General features: G+C 37.9%; 1 protein-coding gene across 1 annotated transcript; it reads left to right on the forward strand.

Moving 5' to 3' along the window:
* The first annotated feature begins 5,290 nt into the window (after positions 1-5,290).
* Positions 5,291-12,884, forward strand: pdp1 (pyruvate dehydrogenase phosphatase catalytic subunit 1). Its single transcript, XM_084089065.1, has 2 exons — positions 5,291-5,416; positions 9,428-12,884. The coding sequence occupies exon 2, from the start codon at positions 9,455-9,457 to the stop codon at positions 11,012-11,014; it is 1,560 nt and encodes a 519-aa protein (XP_083945191.1). The 5' UTR covers positions 5,291-5,416; positions 9,428-9,454; the 3' UTR covers positions 11,015-12,884.
* The last annotated feature ends 542 nt before the right edge of the window (positions 12,885-13,426 follow it).

The raw sequence follows: 13,426 nt of genomic DNA on the forward strand, positions 1-13,426 counted from the left end.
CTCTTGTCCACAGTATCCTACACACAAGACTGGGTCAACTCATCTTCTGAGATTATGTAACAGAAGTTCAGAAGCTTGTTGCATTCTTTTAATATCCATTTTTGCATTGTTTTACCTATTCAATTAAATATTTTATGTTACTAAACATATTTTATGCCTTTAAGGTATCCTACAAGATTTATGATGAGGCTATGAAGAAGAAGTATTCATTCGGAAAGGCCCAGCTGAAACACTCAATCAAGGTTGTGGCAAAAAGCCAAAGAGAGACAACAGTAAGTTTAGAAATTGATATGATGTAACTATTTTTAAATAGGTAGTGAGTATTGTCAGTGATTACATTACTGTTATTTTGGAAATGGTGGAGCTCTATGTAAGATGAGGAAGATGTTGTGGATTCATGCAGGAGCTGACTGGAGTCTGCTGGGACACATCATATCGTGTGTTATTTATTGCCTTTGAAATCTTTCATTCAAAGTAGATGTTGAATTTTTAAATGTTGTTTTCTGTTGGAATTGTTGTTTTCTGACTGTTTTTGTGTTTTAGATACTATTTACTATTTTCCCTAATGAAGACAAACAAACAATTATTGGTTAAACTATATTTTGTCTGTCTGCCCACCTGGCCTGCAACCAATCAAATCACTCACCTGCAAGGGTTTTGGGAGGGATATATTTGAAAGAAAACCAACCAAATCATTAAGTTTAAGGATTTTGGGAGGGGTTTATTTTACATGTAACCAATGATGTCACTTTGCTGTTAGGGTTTTGGGTGGGATAAATTTCAAGTTGACCAATGAAATTACTTTTGAGGAAAGTCTGTGGCCCAATAGCTGTCTGGTTTAGGTGTGAAAATGTCCCCTGACAAAATCCTTGAGGGGATTACTTGCCATGGCAACAAATGTCTGTAGCATGGTAGAATGCCTTAGCAACATACGTTGGAATTGGTACCATTACGGAAGTATCCGGACTGGTGGAATTTGATATTAACGGTCAGGAGTACTTGTGGATACTTCCATAAATGAGTGGTGTATACAAGACATTACTAGTCTGGATACACTTATTTTCATGCAGTGCAAGTCACTGCAGTATGTCAATTCAAGGTAATTTTAAGAACAGATAACATTGGAAAATTTTTCCCAACAGGCCCCAGCGAGGATCGAACTCGCGACCCCTGGTTTACAAGACCAGTGCTCTAACCACTGAGCTATGGAGCCTCACAAGATACCTGTCAATCACGAGAGTGTTTGTGCTTTGAGTTAGCATGACAAAGACACACCTCAAGGAATTGGCAGGCAGCCTAAGATATCTTAACTGATGCTTCAGTGCTTTGAGAAGAAGTCAAAGTTCAACGTGTGAAACTTTTGGTAAAGTGGCTCCAGGATTTTATGTGACTTTTTAATTGTCATAACACAGAATTTACTGCACATTTGTGCATATTCTTACATGTAAGAAAGCATGAATATCAAATGACAATGTGGAAACTGTTGGTCCAACATGATCAAACTAAACTCACTCCAAACAACAGACACTTTCTTGTAGCCCAACTGACTCAGTTTGTTTGAAAGAAACTGTTCTAAAAAAGGAATCACCTGTATAGATACATTATATGTAAAGACACTTGACAAGAGCAAGATGTTCTGGTTCTATGTCACTAATAATATACAGTCAGAATGAAAGACTTCAGAGTGCAGAAGAATCAGATTCATTTGACTGTGATAAGTTCACTCATGAGTTCAAGACTTAAGATCAGACACAAACACACTGGGATTGATTGCAGCAACCAGTTTCTCTGGAGATTGTAAGAAATATTTACCATCTTCATACCACACACACCAGACATTGGTGTAAAAGAACGCTGTTTCCTTCCTTTGGTTTGATTCTATGGTTACTAAACCAATATAAATAGTCTCCAACAAGTGTGTTCCTGAGTCAAAGGCCTCTGGAGCCAGGTCACAGGCATATGGGTAAAATATCTCTGGATTATTAGGAGCCAGCTGCTGCATCTTGCTGTGTCTCAGACTGGTCAGATCATCAGAGAATCAGGTGTGTATTTGCAGTCCAGAGTCACAGGAACTGATGACATATACAAACAATAGGGTTACTAATGGTCTCTATACTACTCATTGGGCCTGGGGAGAAGGGGGCCCACTCGTGCGTTTTAGTGATGACCTTGTCTATGTAGTCACTTTGTATTCACTATATGTAATTGACTTTTGTAATACACTCTTAAAAATAAAGATGCTTTAGTGACATCAGTTGTTGAACCTGAAGAACCTTTCCATTGCACAAAACGTTCTTTAGTTGGAAAAACAGTTCTTTAGAGTCTTTAGATTATGTAAAAATGTTTATTTTAAGAAGTGTTTAGTCAAAAGGTCTTTCAGGAATCCAAAATGGTTCTTCTATGGCATCTGTCATGTATTCCCTGTGTGTTTGTGGACTCTTTTGTAGTTTCCTGTCTTGTGCCATGTTTTGTAGTTTGTAGTTTTTCATGTTGATTAGTCTCCCCAGGTGTGTCTTGCTAGTTCCCTTGGTTACCCTCCTGTGTTCCCATGACAATTTATCCATGCCGCCTTGTCAGCCTGTGTATATATTGCCCTTGTGTTTCTCTTGTGGTTGTGAGTCGTTGGTTTTGCTGTCCCTGTCTTGATCTGCCACATTAATCAAAGCTCTAGAAAGCATCTGTGGATCATGCTGTAAACTCTGGGCTCTGGAATAACATTCAATAGTCAGAACTGCAGTGAGTTTGGGTTAACGATCAAGAACACAAAAGTGACACAATGTCTCGTTTACCTTGCCATTGTAGCATTAAAGTTCCACAATGGCATAAAATATGCTAAATGTATTATCTCCTCAAATAAATTATATTTGCATAAATTGATCGTGTTAAAGGAGATTCTTAATATAGGGCGAGAGTTTGAATAGGGTTGCCAATTAATCAGTTGTTTTTTGCACAAAAATAATCAGTTCTCAAATGTAGAAATGACATACCGGGGTTCATCTTATCCTCAGTGTTGTTTTATTGTGTCGGATAGAGCTGAGATCTGTCTGTTAATCTCCTCCTCCATCTGACTCCTCTGTTCTTCCTCCTTCATCGGTATAGTGATTGTAGCCTATTCTTCATCTCACAGAAACTGATGAAGCTTCTTAAACTCCTCTTTAATCTGCCGCTCTGAGAGCTCAGACTGAGTCTGAATATAAAAACAAACTACATTATTAATAAAATTAAACTAAATCACCTCTGCATTTACACATTTCTGTCCATGTTGAAAATGCTCACCTTGATGTCCTGAGATGTTTTAGCACTCTTTTTTTTTCTTTAGTGTGTTACAATTTCTCTTGCAAGAACTTCAGTGCAGTATTGAGTTCCTCCTAGATGGTTTAAAATGTTGTTTTGACCTTTAAACTCGAAGAGGTGTAGGTGTTTTATATGTACTTCAAGCACTGAGCCACAAATAAAAATGTTATAAATGCATTTGAATTTATGCAATATCAAAATAATTTACATTTATTTTAAAGAAAGATAGCACAAGCACACTTTTTAATTAAGGATGAAGGGGAACTAAAAGTGAAAATAAATGTTTCTTTCCTTGTAAGAAACAGCTTTATTAATGAGGCAGAATCTGTGATTGGCATGCTTTTCTGAATCTCTGTGCACACAATACACACAGTTCATCTTCCAAGCAGAAGAGTTTGAGATTCTCAGATCTGCAGATCACCTTAGACCCTGAAGCACTTTCTGCAGTGAAGGACACATAAGTTCTTCAACATCACAAGGATCTATTCCTGCAGGCGGGACACTGCCGGACTTTCTTGGTTTTCTAGAACTGCTGAAAACATTCTTTACAGACACTGACTATTACAGAATAACAGGAAAACTGAATATTTCACAGCACACGTAAGATCTTACACAGAAACTGTTTTCACAGTATCCATTCTCAATTTTCAAATATTTGAAATGATCCGAATTCCTTTTTAACCTTTTTTTTTTTTTAGATGTTGTCCTCAGTTCCCCACCAACAGCTTTTCAGTTTTTTCTGTTACTTCCTGGAGTTTCTAAATGCCCAGATTGGGTTTACCTGTCATTAGACTCTAACAAACACTCATTTTTATTTGTGCATCTAATAATCATCTCCTGAAAGGAGAGCAGAATTTAGTGTTCCAATCCAATATCACACACCGATAAAGAAGCATTTTAGCAGTTAGGATTTTCATGTGTATATACAGTATAGGCTTATAAAGCATTTACATAAAATACTATAATTCAGGGATTGTAAGACAAGTGTATTCTCTGTAAATAAATTAATTTCCTCCCTGATTCACTTCACATAGCCTAAATTAAAATTTATTACACAAAATAATTTTATGTAGATTTTGTTTTTATTGATGCTTTTGTGTAAATAGTATATTGCATTGGTGTTTTGTTTCCTTTTTGTTAGGAGTTTAGAAAACTATTCATTAAATGCATAGTGCACCCAAAAATTGAAATGCTGTTATAATTTTCTCACCCTCATGTTGTTCCAAACCTGTATAAGTTTCTTTCTTCTGCTGAATACAAAAGAAGATATTTTGAAGAATGCAAATAATCAAACAGTTGACAGCACCCATTGACTTCCATAGTAGGAAATAATACTATGAAAGTCAACTGTTTGGTTACAGACATTCTTCAAAATATCTTCTTCAACATTCAAAAGTTCTTCAAAAGTTTTGCCTACTAAATGGGAAGTATGCGATTTCCTTTGCTTCATTGGGTCTCCTGACAACTAAAATTATAAGAATGCTTCTATAACAGGGCAATACAAATATCACTTTTTAAAAAAAGTGGTCACCCAAAAGTGGCTTAATTTTCCCCATTTCTACCACTTTGAGAAAATACCCTTGTGATTTACAGGTCTAGGCAACATAATTTATTGGCAAATCACCAGCATATATTTACTTGTTTGGTGTGGGTTAATAATCAGGTTTTGCAAGTATAAAAGTCATTATACTTTCTATTTAGAAGATATGCCTGAACACAACAATGTTTTAGAATAAACAAACACTTTTCCCATTTGTTCCTTTCAAACAAAGACTGATTGAAAATCAAATAACAGACATTGCGTGCACGGAAAGGCTTCTAGTCCTCAAGTGATATTTTCTCCAGAATTGGGTGCAGGTGAGATTTAGAAAATATTTTTCTTGTTAGAGCCTATTTTTGTCTTAATTATAATATCTACCGGAAAAGGAAGGTTTGGTTAAGCGCAGCTAGCTACACCTCTGATGACGAAGCAGCTACGTAAGTGAACCAATCATCTTGTCCGGGCGGTGTGGGCTGGAGGCGAACTAGACCCGCAGGATGCGGGCGGGGTGAACAGTATTATGAGCAAATGTAGCCTTATCTAGCATAGACCACAAACTCAGTCACCCACTAATATCCTCAGGTAAGAATACTCATCTTTTGTTTTGTGGTAATGAGTTGCGCATGCAGTTCGTACGATGATAGTATATGATTTCCAAACAGCGTATTTCAGACGCATTAGCGTTTGATATCTGTCCACGATACAGTCACGCAGTAAAATACGGGGGTTGCAGTACAATACAAACCTTGTGCTGTCTGAAATTTTTCCACTTTAAATACATGGACATTTTATTAGATTAAGCTTCTCTGCGATTATTTATATTTAATTATGTTCGAATGCTCAAATGGAAACATTGCAACTTAGTAGCGAGTAGCCTCTGTTGGGTGATGTGGACGGGGCGAAGTAGCCTACTCAACTGAGCTTTTTCCTTTTCTTTTTCTTTTTTCAACTGTCGATTTATCTGGAGATTGTAAATTAAAATCGTTGTAACGTTGGATATATTGATTATATGGTATGGTGCATGTAAGTTGCCTCGTAGTATTAGCTCGTTCTGCATGTAAGTTGAAACCATAGAGCGCGTGTGCTGTTTTTAGAGTAACGTTAGGTTATGGAACTTTTATTTGAACCTTCTGTGTCCATTTTGCTGATAACTTATTTGCACTGTATGTGTACTGTGCTTGCAAAAGGGTGTGCCATATTTTGAGAGGGAGAAACAACCAATAAAACACAGACCTGCAACACATTAAGGTTTACCATACTCAGCCGGATCTGTGCCGTATCCGTGCCGTATCCAGATCAGATAATGGACCTGTGCCTAGACACGACCACAACGCAGCCCTGAAGTGTAAACTACTAGACTAACGATATATCCCCTGAAGGCCTCATCGAAACAACAAAAGTTTTTTTTTTTTCACTACAAATGTTTTTCCATTGTACAGATGAAAGGAGATCAAAATTATTCCTGTTCACATGCATCCGCAGAAACGACTATAAACGCGTATTATGCATGTCAGCCAAGTAATTGGCAATGTCACTTTGTAAAGAAAGACTATGCACCCATGCATTCAAATATGCATGTCTTTAGACCAAACATGATACGCATGTGCATGTCTTCACCGTTTGCACAGATTCACGTTTTTGAAGTTTACACGGAGATAATAACGCTATCGCTTTCAAAACCCATTTAAAAAAAGTACACTTTGAAACCTACTTCAAAGTTTGCATTCTCAGGCCACCAAAACGCCATTGTCGTGTAAATGAACTGCCAGAGCGCATTTAAAAGTTTTCGGTTTTCAGTTGAAAACAGTGTTGTGTAAGATACCTACACATCCCCTAAGATAACTAATGATTTTTACAACGGAAATTAATCAATTAAAAACTTACTTAAGCTAGACAATGACTTTCTTTTAGAGCTGCTGTAAAGCCAAAACAATCGTTGTTGTTGTTTACAGAACAATCGTTGTCATTAATTTCCTATTATCATGGTAAAGCTGCTTTGAAACAATCTGTACTGTAAAAAGCTCTATATAAATGAAGGTGACTTGATTTGACTAATTATACAGACATGTGAATATTAAAATATGAGTTGAGGGCACCTTGATGCATTTTAAAAATATAAACCTATATGACAACAAACTCACAAGAACGAGGGAGAAACGCGGAAGAACATTTAAAAGGTTAAATAATATTTTCATTACATTTACAAGTAGAGCCCGACCGATATATCGGCGGGCCGATATTAGGCATTTTCCAAACTATCGGTATCGGCATTTATAACGGCCGATAAATGAATATTTAAAAAATAAAATAAAAGCGGACGAAACACCCTGCAACCATGTTATGAGTGTTGGCGCTGCATAGTTTGTCCACCAGAGCGCACTCTACAAGGAAGACTGCTAACATCAATGAGCTTGGAAATCACAACGAACTTATTCTGCCTAAATAAAGTAATGATTACTGTATTTATAACTAGCATATCTGTAGTTCCAGTCCCTGCATTGTAAAACGTAAGTTAGGCACGCGAGGAGTGAACATTTAGACATAGAGAAAAAGTATTAAACATAGCAGCTAGCCTGTGCATAAAAGTTAGCTTTTCTTTTACACGTGTGTGAAATCCAAGTGTGCGTTACTGTAGGGGTAATTAACACATTATTACCGAGTCGATCGTTCCCTGGGATGCGTTTTCATGAAAATCGAATGTAAAGAGTTTTAGCTATCTCTAAAAACAGATGATCTTATAACGCTAGTATATGGGGCACAGAGTAAAAGTAAATCGTTAGTTAATACCACTAACAAGGCTCAAAATAGCCTCACACTAACACAGTAGCATAATGAGGGTCCCTACATGCAAACCGAAGCATTGAGAACTTTGTAAGTGTACAGACAGTTTAATAAGAAGATACTTTATAAAGACAGTACATTACGCGTTTACAGGTGTCATCTTGGAAAACAGTCTCGACTAATCGAGTCACGAACGCCGTGCTAAGTGAGCTGGTCGAATTACGTTTGTGAAATCTAACAAACGTGGTTATATGCCTCATTATGCTACCGTGTTAGTGTGAGGCTATTTTGAGCCTTGTTAGTGGTATTAACTAGCGATTTACTTTTACTTACTCTGCCCCATATACTAGCGTTATAAGATAACGTTAATCTGTTTTTAGAGATAAAACTCTTTACATTCGATTTTAATGAAAACACATCCCAGGGAACGATCGACTCGGTAACCATGTGTTAATTACCTCACATAATGTATTTAGTGCATCACTAAGTAGTAGATTTTAGAATGCAGGCAGCAAATGATGATTGAAAATGTTTTTTTGTAGCTTGATGGAATAGATGAATAGAATTAGGAGTGACCTTTGTCTTGTTTAATAATAATACAAATGATGATGATAATAATAATAATATCATCATCATTGATTTTTTTTTAAATTATTACTATCAATATTAATAATAATAGTTGATTTTTTTTGTTCAAAGGACTTTTAGTTTCATATCTTAAGTTTGTATTTTTAATATACATTATATTTATCATAACTTTAATATATTCTGTTCTGTTGTGACAATAAAGTTAATTAAAAAAAATATATATATATTTTTAAACTGCATTATATTATTTTAGTAAGGCTGAGGACTCTTAAATAACTACGAATAACTAATGTTAGGGAAAATCTGTTCATATTTTGTTACATGTTTCTGGATTTTAAAAAAATATATATATCGGCCGATATATCGGAATATCGGATTTTTAAATCACCAAATATTTGTATCGGTATCGGCCTTAAAAATCCTTTATCGGTCGGGCTCTATTTACAAGCACTACAGTCTCTGAACAAACGACACATGTCAGTTTAACACAGAGAGAAAAAAGGCATAGGCCTAGTTACTTTTTTGTCTATTGTTCTTTGAATATTCGGTCTACATCTGTGTATCTACTTCTGTGTATCAGAATTCATCATGCCATCACGTTCATGATCAGACGTACTGCTGTATCAGTATTCTTATTTGCACATAATAGTCTATTTCAAATGAAGAAGTCGTCATTAAATATGTGCGCGTACACTGTGCTGGTTCATGTTTAGAGCACTACTAGAGTATATAAAATATGTCCAAAAAAACTTGAAACATGCTTACTCCAGTCAGTAAATGATCTATGATCCGTGTTGTTAAACTCATCACGGCGTTTCGTCTATTAAATATTGTTACAGTCATTATTTGTGCTTTTAGTGTTTTCAGCCTGTACATATCTGTTCACATCTCTTGCAACACTTATCTCTTTATGTAATGGCTAAATGTTACAGGGGACAGTAATAGGACAGTCAATGTGTCCAATGCCAAGAATGTAGCATGGGACTTTAAATAGCCTTGGGTCACTCTCCCATCCTGAACGGAATGGATTTTCCATGCCTTGACCTAAGCCTTGACTTAGTCAATGAGAATAATCTTCTGATGACTACAGTAATTTTAATTGTTTTTAGAACTTGATAAGAACTTGATAATCATGGCATCCTGACTATCGAGACTTGAAATCCAGGCAAGTGTAAAATCTGAGTTTTGTTTAATTTTTGTAATTGTGCTGTGGTTTTCCTGCAGGTTCTTTGAGGGTAAGGTCAAATCATCATGGCTGCTACCTCCCAGGTGTTCAGGGTCATCCATGGCAGGAGATTTGGTCAAATCCTGGTGCCAGCTATAAAATGCCAAAACTGCAGGCTGTCGTCTCATCCCTGCACCAATGCAACTCAGCCACATAGTTTTGTTCAAAGATGGCGGCACCAGTCACGGGGATACAGGACCTCACCTGCAAGGCACACCTACTACCTGACCCCACCTCAGGTTAACAGCATCCTAAAGGCAAATGAGTACAACTTCAAAGTTCCTGAGTTTGATGGCAAGAACCTTAGTTCAGTCATGGGCTTTGACAGCAACCAGCTACCGGCAAACGCACCCATTGAGGATCGGAGAAGTGCAGCGACGTGCTTGCAGACGCGCGGCATGCTTTACGGAGTATTCGATGGCCACGCAGGCTGCGCTTGTGCTCAGGCGCTCAGCGAGCGGCTCTTTTACTACATTGCTGTTTCATTGCTGCCGCATGAGACGTTGATAGAGCTGGAGAACGCGGTGGAGAACGGACGACCTGTTCACCCAATTCTGCAGTGGCACAAGCATCCCAACGACTACTTCAGCAAGGAAGCCTCACAGCTCTACTTTTCCAGTTTGCGCACGTACTGGCAGGAGCTTCTGGACCTGAGCGTTCCTGGAGAGCAACCTGATGTTGCCGAAGCTCTTGTGAGTGCCTTTAAAAGGTTGGACAGTGACATGTCCCTCGAAGCACAGGTTGGCCACCCAAATGCGTTCTTGCACTACTGGATGCTTCGTGTGGCATTTTCAGGTGCTACCGCATGCGTTGCACACATCGATGGTAATGAGATGCATATTGCCAACACTGGAGATGGCCGTGCAGTCCTGGGCGTACAAGAACCCGATGGCTCTTTTTCTGCCTTGACGCTCTCCAATGACCACAACGCGCAGAATGAATCCGAGGTGCAGCGCGTGCGGTCCGAGCACCCGCTTTCCGAGGCCAAGACTGTGGTGAAGCAGGATCGTCTCTTGGGGTTGCTCATGCCGTTCCGCGCCTTCGGAGACGTTAAATTCAAGTGGAGCATCGAGCTGCAGCGCCGTGTTCTCGAGTCCGGACCGGACCAGCTTCATGAGAATGAGCATGCCAAGTTCATCCCACCCAACTACCACACGCCGCCCTACCTCACGGCGGCACCGGAGGTGATACGACACCGCCTTCGTCCACAGGATCGTTTCCTGGTGCTGGGCTCGGACGGGCTTTGGGAAACGCTACACAGGCAGGAGGTGGTGAGGATTGTGGGTGAACATCTCACTGGAGTGCACCAGCAGCAGCCAGTCAGTGTTGGTGGCTTTAAGGTGACCCTGGGTCAGATGCAGGGATTGTTGCAGGAAAGGAAGGCTCGCATCTCCTCCACCTTCGAGGACCAGAATGCAGCTACACACCTGATTCGGCACGCGGTGGGAAGTAATGAGTTTGGATTGGTGGACCATGAGAGGTTGTCAAAGACTTTAAGCTTGCCAGAGGAATTAGCTCGCATGTACAGGGATGATATCACTATCATTATAGTGCAGTTTAACCCACACGTCATAGGCGGACAGTAAAAGCGGACCGACTCTTTCGTCCACACGCTTTGTTACATATCTTGTGCACAATCTCATCGTTGTATTATCAGTAATATCAGCACAGCAAAATGTTACCTATACCAATGGAATGTATTACATTTTAATGTTCATTTTTATTTTCACATATGCATGGCAGCTGCCTTAAAGGGGAATTTTAATATCTCATTCAGGTGAGTGGTGTTCATTCCGCATGTTACATGCGGAATGAAGCCAAACAGAAAAAGTTATGCTGAGCCCACCACAGACCACCATCATGATTAAACAGTCGAAATGCAAAACAAAACCATAAATTAAGACTGGAAATCTCATATCTAGTGCAATTTACTAATGTAGGTTTAGCAGATTTTGCACTGAGGAGAGACTTTAAATTGTGAGAATGAGTGTAGTGTGCCAAAATGAGCTTTTATGTTGAATGCTTTTAACTTTTGAATGAATGAAAAAGGAAAGTAAAACAAATGTCATTTAAAAATGAGTTTGAAAGAAAGAGAATATCAAACGAAATAGGTCCATATAAGAACTTTTAAATTAGAATGCTCTGTAACTGAGAAATGTTGAATAATGAGAAGATGGTTGAACCAAAAAAAAAAAAAAAATTGTCATTAGTTACTCACCGTCATGTCATTCCAAACCTGTATGACAAAAACGAGATATTTAAAAAATGCTCCAGTGACAGTCGGTGTTATTTTGGACACATTGACTTACAAAAGGATTTTTTTTCGCGCTGTGCAGATGGAAAATGAAGTCATACAGGTTTGAAACGACATGAGGGTGAGTAAATGTTGATGTTTTATTTCAGTTGCTAATGCAGTGACGAATGTTTTTCAGATTCTTTCATTTTCTAAGTGCTTTTTGTTAGTACCATTTGCAGTCTTTATTTGACTTCGTTCTCTTTTTTTTAACAGCATGCCTTTTAATAGATGCAGTTTTTAATGAAGTACATATTTAAGTTCAACCAAATTATATTCCCATTACTGTAAAAATCCTGATAAAGCTTAATATTTTTTTTTACCTGTAAATGGAATCAGAAGTTGGCCATTTGATGGTTTGTACAGTAAGGCAAATGTTCCATACATCTGTAACGTAATAAGGGACATACCTGTCACTGCTAATAACATAAAGATTCTCTTTGTTACTTTCACATACTTCAGTTCCCTCTGACCGTGATTCTTTATTTATAATGCTGCTGGCCATTGCTGAAATTCTGTTTACTGAGGTGTGGAGGGTTCTCTGAAAGGTATTTAAAGAAACAGGTTAATGACACAACAAACCCTTCTTGTAAGATGCATAAACACACCTGTATGCTTACACTGCTGTGGGGAAATCTGAACCTGAACAATTTGCTTTATGGATTGTGTTTCCAAGTAATTGAGTTGATATGCGGTTTTTTTCCAGGTGTCACAACATTTTTTCAAGTGATTACTGGCCCCTGGGTAGAGATTAGAACTTGAGTTCAATGTTATATTTTTGGTCCGAGGGTTATTGAACAAGGTTAAAACCATAACTCTGTGTGATTGTACTTTCTTGCCTGTATGTTCTCATCTCTTGCACAAGAACACAGCTCATTACCACATGAAATGTTCTGAATGATAGTCAGCAATCAGTGTTAAGTAATACCGTTACAAAAGTATAGGCTTGCTGAAGTGTAAATAGAGACTGCTTTATATTGGAATTACTTAATACTTGAAGTAAATGTATGCTGCGGCTTAAATGTTCAGTATATTTAACAATATTTTGCAGCATGTCACAATTTAACAATATTATATTACTATGTGCTGGTGCATAGGCATGGCTTGTGCGAGTACTCCTGCTTTTTGTATTTAAAATGTTTTAATAAAAATGCTATAACCTATTATTGTCAAATTTTTGTATTTTGTTGAAATTAGTGCATGCAGTGTAAAGGTTTAAGGTTTTCTAAGCTGAACAGTCCAGGCAAAGAAATCCTAATAGATCAAGGTGACTTTTGTTCCCAGAAGTTGCATTTCATTCTAGGAATGTACATTTATTTAGTATGAATGATTGAACTTTGTGTGTCTTTTTGGAAGGCTGTCCAAACAGAGCAGTTGGTTCAGGGACGGGGGTCAAGTCATCATGGTGTCAGATCACAGTTTCTAGTTTAGCAAACTTTAAGTAGGTCAGTCTATCATAAGGCTCTGTCATGACATGGCAATTCTGAAACTTTAAATGTCAAGAGTTTAGTGGGTTCTAGGACATGCATATCTGCATAGTATTTAATGGGCCTAACCCAAATACCTACCAAGGCTTCTGAATTTTCAGCAGCCATTACTCAAGTCTTCAGTGTCACATGATCCTTCAGAAATCATTCAGATATGCTGATTTGGTGCTTTAAAAAAACATTATGCTGCTTAATATTTCATTTCATGATAATTTAAA

The sequence above is a fragment of the Abramis brama genome (genome assembly GCF_963993115.1).
Source record: "Abramis brama genome assembly, chromosome: 17".
NCBI lineage: Eukaryota > Metazoa > Chordata > Actinopteri > Cypriniformes > Leuciscidae > Abramis > Abramis brama.

Bases quoted from the DNA above. Each gene is read 5' to 3' on its own strand.
- pdp1 (XM_084089065.1), top strand. From the start codon at position 9,455: ATGGCTGCTACCTCCCAGGTGTTCAGGGTCATCCATGGCAGGAGATTT.